This window comes from Pinus tabuliformis, chromosome 8, assembly GCF_031772625.1.
Source record: "Pinus tabuliformis cultivar Carrire ecotype Pingquan chromosome 8, CPIR1, whole genome shotgun sequence".
Lineage (NCBI taxonomy): Eukaryota > Viridiplantae > Streptophyta > Pinopsida > Pinales > Pinaceae > Pinus > Pinus tabuliformis.
This window is the reverse complement of record NC_142294.1, coordinates 2,033,319,451-2,033,331,484: the sequence shown is the minus strand read 5'-3', so window position 1 is coordinate 2,033,331,484 and position 12,034 is coordinate 2,033,319,451. Positions and strand designations below refer to the sequence as shown.

Below are 12,034 nucleotides of genomic sequence, written 5' to 3'. Positions count from 1 at the left end.
ATTTTATATAAATATTGTAAAAGATGATATTTAAAAGGGATATTTGTATCCAGGGAAAATGATTCAACATTCTCATTAAAAGGCAAAATAGATTCTACAATCCGTATGATTCAGTTCTCCAATTTCTAGTGATCACAACATACAAACAACAGGATGGCTACAGAAGTTTCCTTGCTCTTCATGGGTAGCTTTTCAAGGGGTGCATAAAATTCAAAAACGGTTATAATACAAAGCATGCTTATTTAATTGCATAGAAATTCTCCGACCCCTACAATTAAACAACAACATTCTGTACTTCTTGCCTTCTCTTTAGATGCTTGTCCAGTTGTTCAACTCTCTCACGCTCCAATTCCTTCTCTAAGGCTACTTCTTCCTGTAACTGTTTTAGCTTGATCTCCCTCCTCTTGTTGTCATGCATTTTAACAAGTTCTTGCCTCTCACGTTCATATTCTTCAGAATCTTTGAAGCTGCCTTCAATTATCATTTTTCTTCTTGCAATCTCTTCATCAATTCTGCAAGACAGCAAGATCACAAGCGATGCTTGACACCATTAAAAACAGAGAAGACATATATCTGGTAAATTAAAAGTGATGCCTACAAATAACCATATCATAAGAAGTGCAGAAATCGATAACCATATCTTAAAAAGTGCAAAGATCCTTGAGCCCGTCAATTGGCAAAAATATTTTCAATGATATCTTAAAAAAATTTCCTGGCCTCTGCCTTCTAAGAAAACAAAAAAAGTTAGTATAAGAATGTCACAAATGATGACAACAGGAGAGAGACATGTGGCCAAAGCATAGCTATGAATACTTCGATTTTAATGGATCTAACAAATGTATGGGCAATTATAAAGTATCATTGAAAAAATCTAACATATTATCTTTACCTTGCAATCTTCTAGTCGGTTGTCAAGTAATTACGATGGTACAGGACCCAAGCAAACGATTCCAAAACTTATTGAACTCTAAATATTTATGAAATATTTTAGCATTTTAAACTTTTAAATATTTTAAAAAATATTAGAAATATTGTTTTCTTATTTCCTAAAATTTTGAAAAGTTTTGTTTCCAAAACCAAAATCGTTTCCCCGCTTAAAGAGTGTTTGCCTTCAATTTAATTTTCACATTCCGATACTATCCATCACCTTGTTCTATTTTTCACCTTCGGGTGCTATAAGATTCAATAAAAAATGGGGAACTTAAGATACCAAAGATGAGTCAATTTAACAGGCTAAAGTTGCTTTAAAGAATGAAGTATTGGGTTTGTTGGTCTCCCATCACATCATAGAGGTTAAGATTAAACTTCAAAAAACTGTACTCTCAAACTCTTGTATTTGATTGTTGGTTCTGCATCACATCATACAGATAAAATTAAACTTAAAAAAAATGGCCCTTAAAACTCTTGTATTTGATTGTTGGTTCCGCTTCACATCATAGCAGTTAGCAGTTAAAATTGAACTTCAAAAAATTGGCCTCTCAAACTCCTCTTGTATTTGATTGCCAATAGGAGGAAAGTCAGGGACACGAGATTATGAGTGTCCAACATGGGACACATAGACCCCTAAAACAGGCACATCAGAACAAGGTCACATTTTTTAATGTTCTGAGATTTTTTTTTAACATTTATTGGTGCCCCAAGTCTTAAACATGTCGAGGCTTGCATTATCCGAGTGCCAAACCCGCATGGGCATGTCTTGCATAGGGCACATTTCCCATGAGTGTCCAATATACTAGGGATGCAAGGCTGCGAGGACATTTCTTGCCTAAAGGGAGGTACTTTTAGGTATCCAATGTTCAAATCAAGACCATATAAAATATGTATATATTGGGTGAAAATATTCACATTTTCTAAGCATTCATCTCCATGGGTAGTGTATGGAAACTACGCTAAAAGGCATGCGTCTACATACGAAAGGCCAGCAATTGATTTCCAAGGAAATTTTCATTATTAGTGGAGTAACCAGCCGATCAATTTCATCTAAATCTTGATGTTTCCCTTTCCTCCATTTTGACTTGCATTATAATGTATACATGTCAGTTTCAGATGAGAGGCCTACATCAACTAATTGATGGATTTGTACAGAAGGATCACTTGTGCTTCCTTTGTTGGACCAAGTTCAAAGTCGGTGCTTCTGGCATGAATGTTGCCTATATTAACTTTAAACCAAACTCGTGACATATATTTCCAGCAAGGATGTTGATTATGCTTAGCCTTGTTTGGTTGTGTATGAAAGTGGTTTGGACCAAGTATGTAGCTGGTTGGAGCTGAGTATGCAGCTAGTATGGTGCTATGTGGTTGATTATTAGTGAAATCTCAAGGCAAGAGTACTGAAGGAAAAATGGCTTCTATTTCGCAGGCATATACAGAGGACAAGGAAGTCCAAGCAATTCTTTCCCCAAGAGTAAATGATTCATACCAAAGCCAAAAAGAATTGTTTGATCGCATAGTATTTTTAATTTTAACGCTTGACTAGTTCACTCTTCAAGATCTAAGTAGTTCGACAAAACATTTTGCAAGCCTGTTACAACACTGACCACTAAGAATAAGTGTATTCTACCCTGCTAGCACCCTGAACAAAGCAAGGTATTATTACAATAAGATACAGGCCAAAACAAACATGTTGGTTGCTCTAAACTTTAGGAACTGAAGGGAAAAAAAAACACTGTGCACAAATGACATATAATAAGTTATTTCCTAGAAAGAGTAAATAGATGAAAATCAAAGAAAGGTCCAGAATAGAAAGGAAATTTACTTGATCGGTTGTTCCTGTTGTTCATCATTCACAACTTGTGCACCTTTTGGGAGCTTTGTAGAGTTAACTTCAAGTTGGTGACAACGATCTAAGTGTGCTTTCTTGAACTCCTCTTCCATCTCTTCCATCTCTGATTCTCTTTTTGTAATATCGGCATTCAGCTGATCAATTTGTTCTCTATAACTTTGCTCCAAATAATCCACTTGCCCGCAGTTTTCAATTAGCATAGCACTCGTGGGAACCTCAAAAAAAACAAAAGAAGATCAATTCTGAACAAGACATATATAGTTAAACATATTGGGTTTTAACATTAAAACTACATGTCCAAAGGACAACAACAGTTTAAGCCTCACATAAAATTATACACAAGGTGCAAGTCCAAGACACTAACTGAACTACTATAGGTTGTTGTGTTTCAACTTCCATGTGCTCTAGTCTCAACCATAAATTAATCATACTTCTTTCTTACATTCCTCATGCTGCTTTGTAGCCCTCTGTCTAATAATCTTAATTTCTTCATCTTTCATACGCAATTTTGATGAGACTATACTAACTGTCTCTTCTAAATTTTTACTGTGCTCCTGTTGTTTAGCAACTTTAGTCTTAAACCAAGACAACTTCTGATTGTCCTCATCCATTTGCTTCATGGGTTCCACAACCATTTTATGATATGATCTTATCTCATACTTCAACCTTGCTTTGCCTGCAAAATACTCTTGCAGTTTTATAATAGCTCCAATAAAAAATAAAAAATTACTCACTAGCATCAGAGTACATGAACCAAAAAGCATCTCCCACCTAGTGCGTCTTAGACATTACACAATCAATCAAAGAATCCTCATGTGCATAATCAGACTTTCCTAATAAATAATGTGTCTATGCTTAATGAGCTGTAACTATGTTAGGAGACACCCAGAAATTTGTTGCACACTTTAAATTAGAAACAAAATTTCTGTAATCCACCCCTTTGTGATACATGTCATATAGACTTCAAAGAAGTAAGTAATACAAACCTTTTGAATGTCTGTTGAAAATCTCCATCTCTTGTTTTGTTGCGAAGTAACCATATAGTACACGTTTTCCACCTGGATAAAACAATACACGACGTCGCTCCCAGTCATATTTTCCTCTCCCTTCCTTTAAAAACTGTTTCTGTAACCGCTCTGCCTCCAAGTATCCCATTGCAGATTCCTCAAATATAAGAACACTCATTCCACGATGTCCCTTTGGGCCATATGCATGTCTTGCCTTCATGGCTTTATATCCTTTGAAATACTCCAGTAATTATTTATTTCCCATTCCAATCCACTGGAAAAAAATAAACAATTTCATGAAACCAAAGCATAAGAAAATAAACAATGCACGCAAGGACTACACTGCGGCCTTCTCTGCAGGAATCGATCCCAGAACTCGTTGAAAAATAGATTTGCCATCACTTTCTCGTGATTAAGGGATTGAGCAGAATTTAAATCAAACCCATCACCATGCATATCCTCCACCATAGATTCTGCACCCGTCGAACCTCCCCCTCTTATCGATTTTCCAGCTAATATGACATCTACCATTTCTTGCAGATTAACAAGCTCACAAATTACCGCTTTCCTTGATTCCCTCACAAATGAATTCATGCCCTGCAAATCAAAATGCGTAATATACAATTTTCTGCCACAATCTAAAACATTAAAAATGTGACCAAACAGTGAAAAAGATGTTAAGATTACTCAATGCTGCTGAACTCTTAGCATTCAAGATATTGAAAGAGTATAAGCTATAAAGAACTGATATAGAAACTAAAATAGGGGTTTATACGAAAATTTAAAGAAGGTTTTGATCCATAATTCAAAAAGGGTTTTGACCCAAACAGAAATTCACACTGGGTTTCCAGCCAAACATAAAATCAAATAGGGTTTTGATCGAAACCAAAAGTTAGAAAAGGGCTTTAAGCCAATTTTTCTGCCTATTATTTAAACGAATTTTTCGCTGGTCAATTTTTTTTATAACATGTTGGGCCGGACCAAAAAATCAAAAAGTATTTTAGAACAGGCCCGGAATTCAGGTCGCAGTTCAAAATATATTCTAGAAAGTTAAAACAGAGTTTGGACCTACAATTCAAACCGAGTTTTAATCCAACATAGGACATTCAAATACATACTTGAATTGCGTCAAGTTTAAGTAACAATGACATTGTGTCCTCGGTGATCTTCAAGCGTTCCTTCTCATTCTGAAGGATTGACTCACCACTTCACGATCAACAAAATGCCATCATATATCTTCGGCCTTTGCCTTCACATCCCGTATAGCCCTTAAATTCTTTAAAGGTGCACCCTTCCTGGTGAAAAACCCTCTGAAATCCGACTGAATTTTGTTGGCTGCAGAAGTCTCATCCAATAGAAGAACCAAAACCTTCTTAATCCCTGAAGACGATACGGGAGTCTCAGAATTGACGGGTATCGAAATAACCTTCTTGGGATTAGGTTTTGAATGACCATTTCCAATGGTCACCGAACTCGTACTTGGCGAGGGATGATCAGAAGGACCATAGATTAGAACTGTGAATGTCTTGGGCTTAACCTTCGGAGCACCCCAGAAATCATATTCGGGTTTTGTTGGAGTCACATTGGATGCAGCGTAGGGATGAGCAATGTAAGGACTACACTGCGGCCTTCTCTACGGGAATCGATCCTAGAACTCGCTGAAAAATAGATTTGCCATGACTTTCTCGCGATTAAGGGATTGAGCAGAATTTAAATCAAACAAAATCCTGGAAATGTTGTTGTTATCTGGATGCCTCTGCAAAGTAAATATTTATAGAGAATGAGTTCGATTCTGGAACTTTCTGGAGGCTCATTTCACTCAGGTTCAGTTCAGTTCGTGGAAGAGCAGAAAGCGGAAAGCAGGTCGTGGTGAAGGAGCAGAAATCGGGAAAGCAGTTTTGGGTCTCAGATATTTAACCGGAACAAAAATCGGGAAAGCAGTTTTGGTGAGGGAGACGATATAAAATGTGGACGCCACGTGTCAACGTCAGAAACAAAAGGATGACGAAAGTCTCTTTCAAAGGAAGGCCTATCGGCCTAATAATTGTTCTAAACATAGATGATGCTTAACGAGGTCCAATTTTGCAAGTGTTTTTGTAACTTGAAACATTTGTCTATGATAAAATTTAGATTAGCTTTATAATACAAAATATCATAAACATTCCTAATACATTATGAATAACATTTCTATATATATATATATATAAACTTATTAACTACAAACTCATTATATTTTACAATTTATGTTTTATAAGAAGTGATCTATAAAATATGTTCATTATATTTTACAATTTATGTTTTATAAAAAGTGACCTATAAAATATGTTCTAGAGATACTTTATTAAATATTTACACAATATTTCTACATATTTATTTATATTAAATATTTACACAATACTTTACATATTCTAGAATTAGGCAAAACTGGTTACAACATTTAAAAAATATTACTCAACCACTTGAATATTGTCCACCATTTTCGTCAACTCACTACCAAATATTCGACTCCTCGTCATTTACATTTCCATATGATTACCATAAACACTTTATTGTATCCATGGTCTATTTTCAATTTAATAGGCATAAATATAAAATTAATCGTGCTTATCGTTATCACTATTTTAATGTCATCATAAAATTTGAAAAAACTTATATAGAATTGTAAGGTTGTGAGATGATTGTATTTATGAATATATTTTCTAATATATATCTTTAAAATATATTAAAAATAATGTATGTAGATATTTTTAATATATATATATATATATATGTTTGGAATGAAAATATAGAAATCTTGAAGTATTTTTGTATATTTTGTAATGGTAAAACGAATAAATTTTTAATTTTGATTAACAAATTTATAATCAGTAATAACTAACAACGATATCAAAAAACTTCATAGCTAATACTAATCACTTATACTAAACTTTAAAAACAAGCCACTTATATATATATTATAAATTTTTATATATACAAATTTAAATTCTAAACATATTTTAAGGTATATTTTTAAATATTTCAAATTTTTTTTTTTATCATCTAATAAAATAATTTTAATTGTAATATTTTTATATTACAATTCACAAGTTTTTCAATCAATCGTTCAAGCAAGGGTTCTCTAAACCATGGACTCAAAGCCTCATTATCCCTATTTTTAAAAGTGGGGATACAAATAACCCCTCTAATTATCGGACAATTATGATGAGCCCTCTCCTAGCCAAGTTATATGGTATTATTTTGGAAAGGAAGTTGAGCATATGGCTTGAAAGTGAAGGTAAGCGGGCTAAAGGCCAAGCGGGTTTTAGAAAGTAGCACTCAACAACAGACCACCTCGTTACGCATAGGACCATTGTGGAGGAATTCCGCAATGATAAATCCAATATCTTTTGTTGCTTTGTGGACTTTAGAAAGGCTTTCGATACGGTTCTGAGAAACAACCTTTGGAACAAATTAGAAGAGCTAAAGGTTCCTTTTGAGTTGAGAGTTGCCTCTATAAGGTTATACGAGAATGTAATTGCCAAGTTAAAGAGCAATGAGGGGTGGTCGAAAGATATTAAGTGCAATATTGGAGTTAAACAAGGTTGCCCCCTCTCCCCTACCCTATTTGGCATTTACATTGACAAGCTAGAAGGTTGTTTAGAGGAAGCAGGATGTGCTGGCATGATCTTAACTAGGATAGTCATCGTCCTTCTTCTCTACACTGACGATATTGTTCTTCTTACAAGGTGCCCATCTGATCTTGATAAGCAACTTATACTTCTTAAGGATTTCTGCTCTACTATGGGTATGATTGTTAACACTGAAAAAACAAAAGTTACGATTATCAAATCTAAGAAGGACACTTACACTAATTTTATGTATGACAATAGTAACTTGGATGAAGTGTCTTCCTACAAGTACCTAGGAATTGATATTCATCACAAGCTCAACTGGAACTATAACATTGAGAAAAGGATTAATGGGGGATGGAAAGCTTATTTTGGTCTTGAAAATAAATGTAAAACGACAAAACTCGTAATGTGGGATAGAAAGAAGTTCCTCTTTGAAACTTTAGTCACTCCAGTTATCTTATATGGATGTGAGGTTTGGGGTTGTAGCATCTCTAGAGAATCCTGGAGAAAGATTGAGCAAATCCAGAAGCGTTTTATAACGTATAACCTCAAATTTAAAAGAAAAACAACCTATCCTATTCTCCTTATAGAAGTGGGTCTTTCCCCTATCTAGAGCCTAGTTATGACTAGGTTTCTGTTGTACAAGCACAAATTCAATAACATAGGAGACCATAGACTTCCTAAGCTAGCTTTAAATTCCAGCCAAAACCAACTAAGGCTTAAACGAGGTTGGTATAAAGACACCAAGGCCTGGTTAAACCATTGGGAGATTGACGAGAATGTTGCATTGCAAAACATTAATAACATTAAAAATATTGTTACTTCTAAGTTCAAAGAAAAAATGTGGTGTGAGAAAGATTTAGCGGCTAAAAGAAAATTAAGATATTATAAGGAGGTCATCAACCCCACCCTAGAAGATCAAAAGTATCTCTCTGTTTTAACTAGCTCAAAGAAGAAAATTAATATAGCAAGATTAGAACGAACTCTCATGAGCTCCATAGTGAAACGGGTCGTTGGGCAGTTCCTAAAACACCATGGATGGAAAGGTTTTGCCATCTCTGTGAGAATACGAACATCGAGGATGAAAATCACTTTCTCTTAGAGTGCCCCGCGTACAACCACATTAGATCTCAGTTTCAAAATCTTTGTTGCAATACTGACCTTCCTAGTCTTTTACATTCTCAAAATTACAGTGAGCTCGAGAGGCTTCTCTCCAAGCTTTTTGAGCATAAGAATAAAATCTTAAATCAAACTAAATAATTCGTTTCTTCAGGTCTAATAGACCAAAGTTTGGTCTCATTGGATGTTAACCATCATCATCATTATTATTTATTATCTTCTTTTTTTCTTTTTTCTTTTTTAAAAATAAAATATTTACTTCATGAATTTTCTAATTTTTATTTTTAAATCATTTTTTTTATTCCTTTAACTTTAACTTTTTAAATTATATATATATATTTCTTTTCTTTGGGAATTGTAGGTGAACATATAAAATGGGAAAGGGAATGGTAGGTGAACATATAAAATGGGAAATATACATGAGATAAATCTATGACGCCGAAAGGAGATGCGATCAATTCATGACGATGATGCGCACGATCCGTTGTCCCTTCTAACTTTTGTTTTAAGTAATTTCCAAGCTTTTGCTGATGTGGTGGTAGGCAATCAATGGATTTGAATACGAAGATAAGAGAAATATGTTTTAATAAGTTCAAGTGTCATTATTATTGGCTGTGATTTGGTTAAATTATGTCTTTTCATATATCTCTCTACTTTTTATTTTTATGAGTAATTATATATATATATATATATATATATATATATATATATATTTAATAAAATTTATTAAGTAATAATAATTATAGTGATTAATAGTTGAAAGTGATGAGTATTTATAATTATTATCATAGTCATATAAATTAAATGATTGGTACATTCTTATATGCATCTAATCATTATAAAAATCAAAACACCTACATTATAAAACATCTCACTTAAATAATATTCTTAATGTAGATTCACCCCATTTTACCATGGAAATTTTTAACTTGTAAATAGTTTTTGTTCCAATACCATGGCTTATTAATACCATATGCCCAATATAACACATGTTGATATGAGATTTTCTTTAATTAATTAATTTGAGATAAATTAATTGAAAGCGCATAACTAACATGGAGATAATACTAATATGAATATTATCCCAAGAGCACTACACTACTCCAAAAAAACTCTTTAATGATACATAAAGAAGGAAACTTGCATTTATACCATAATGTAATCTAGTTTATATATTATTAGATATTTCATACTTTAACATATATATTATATTGTAACATTAATTAGGTGTATAATGCTTATTTGAATATATATTATTACGTCTCTCATATTTTAGTAAATATATAATATTGTATTATTGATATTTTAGTAGAAAAACAAAGATGCACACACAAAGGAAAAGTTCTATTACACTCTTCAAATTACACAGATACATCACATATTTATGGTGCTAGTGAGATCTAAGTGATTCCAAAACAATAAGATTGGTTGTTGAGAAATTATCTCAACAACTCAACCAAATCTACCTACTATAGTAAGCGTTAGTTTCAAGTCCCCCCTTTAACGCTTACATTATTACATATACCACAACAATATAACGGGTCTTTGTCTCACTGATCTTCATGAACACCCACATCCATTCTGAAATCTTGTGAATATCATTCTTTCTTCATCCACTACTTCGAGTTGTCACTTGAACTCCATTTAACACATGCTTGCCTCGGACCATCATTGATGAACTTTGCAAGATCAACCATATTGACAACTTGGCTCGTCGGGGCTTCCACGATAAGAGTTGTCAAGCAATGAACCATCCTATGGACCAATCACCATTTGTCGAATATTTCGCTTTCGACTATCCATCAATTGCTAGGAAGACAGTCTGAATACTGAATGTGTTCAAAAATTGATCAAACAACTTGACCTGTTTCATACACATGGATCTCATATTGTCACCTGTAGCCATTGTTCAGGGGTTTCCAAGCACCAAGAACAACAAACCATAACAGTGTAAACACAACCAAACAAGTGATGTGTTCAAGGGTTTCCGAGTGCCAAGAACAATTAATTTGAATTATGCAACATTGTTCATTAATTAGTTCTGCACCAAATATAACTTACAACATACATCACTGATAGCTTAAAGAGTCTGAGAGGATCTGCATTAAACTCATCATCACTATCATAATCTGAGAAGTCCTCAAAGTTTTCATCTGGTAAGTCTTCAAAAGTAGCTATGTTAGCAGATTCTTTTAATTTCCCATTTAAGAGATATTTGGCATGAGTCTTACAATTCAATGTCGTGTGTCCATGTTTTTGGTAATAAACAAATTTGACTGAGTTCTTGTTTTTATGAACCCTGCCCTTGGAGAATAGTGCCATCTCAGGTTGTGAGTTGTCCTCTGCATCACATGTTTTTATTCTCTTTTCTTCTGCTAAAAGAGTTTCTACCATTTCATCTAATGATTTGGAAGAAAATTGACTTAGGGTAAAAATAACATTATCATAATTGGTGTAGGAATTTACAGGGTAAGTTCCTTAGATAGAACACCAAAGGACACCGCTCACAAACAGATCACATATTAGTACACCAGTCTTCTTGACGTAGTTAAAACCCTCAAAGAAGGAAACAGTCCATGGCCTAAGCCAACGCGACCACTTCAGGCAATTTATTAATGTAAAATAAAGAAAATTTACATAATCTTATCTCATGAATGGTCACCTAACAAATGACCCTCCATGCTCTTTAAATAGAGATCATGGACCAATCAGGTGTTAAGCCAAGGATCAAGTGTCGGTAATACCAAGGAGAGAATGAACCATCAGATCACTTCATGTCTAGAACATATTGTGACCGTCGGATTGTAAGTTACAAAAAGTAAATACTAAAGAACACACTTTACCTAACTATACACTAGACCAAGTTGTACTTAATTATTTCCTATGTGTCGGAATATCATAACATCCCCCCTTAAGAACAACTTGGGATATGATTGAAGAATGTACAAAGATGACACAATAGGAGAAGGAAGGAGGCATTAGAGCCTATCCCCCCTTAGTCACAACTTCCTGCACTCTAACCCTAAATTGAAGTTTAGTAAACTTCGCCTCTGTGAGAGCCTTTGTAAATATGTCTGCAACTTGATCGTCGGTTGAACAATATTGCACTTCAAGGACGTGGTCTTGAATGAGCTTTCTGATGAAGTGCATGTGTAGTTCAATGTGTTTTCTACGTTTATGTTGGACTGGATCTTTGCATAGTTGAATGGCACTTTGATTATCACACTAAAGTGTAGTCGGATGTTGCTGCTGAAAACCAAACTCTGAAAGGATCTGACGAAGTTACAGGGCTTCCTTACTAGCTTCAACAATGCCATGATACTCTGCTTCTACTGAAGAAAGAGAAATGGAACTTTGTTTCTTGCAAGCCCATGTAATAGGTCCAGAACCAAGAGTGAAGACATAAACTGCAATAGACTTCCGATCATTAGGGTCACCAACCCAATCATAATCAGTGAAACCAACTAATAGAGGAGATGCTTATGCACTGTAATGAATCCCAAACTGAACTGTAC

At 34.2% G+C, this 12,034-nt stretch overlaps 1 protein-coding gene across 1 annotated transcript; it reads right to left on the bottom strand.

Moving 5' to 3' along the window:
- Window positions 1-274: 274 nt before the first annotated feature.
- On the bottom strand, window positions 275-4,009 carry LOC149244598 (protein SUPPRESSOR OF GENE SILENCING 3 homolog). The gene is made up of 4 exons (XM_089371599.1): window positions 3,769-4,009; window positions 3,214-3,458; window positions 2,756-2,997; window positions 275-512 (listed from the first exon to the last, which is right to left on the bottom strand). Exons 1-4 carry the CDS (start codon window positions 4,007-4,009, stop codon window positions 275-277), a joined length of 966 nt encoding a protein of 321 aa, XP_089227725.1.
- Window positions 4,010-12,034: the final 8,025 nt, after the last annotated feature.

Excerpts from the sequence above, each read along its gene's own strand:
- LOC149244598 (XM_089371599.1), bottom strand. The coding sequence starts at position 4,009 with ATGAAGGCAAGACATGCATATGGCCCAAAGGGACATCGTGGAATGAGT. Across the intron at positions 2,998-3,213 it reads ATGAGGAATGTAAGAAAGAA|GTTCCCACGAGTGCTATGCT; the intron begins GTATGATTAATT and ends GTTTTTTTTGAG. Across the intron at positions 513-2,755 it reads CAACAGGAACAACCGATCAA|AATTGATGAAGAGATTGCAA; the intron begins GTAAATTTCCTT and ends GCTGTCTTGCAG.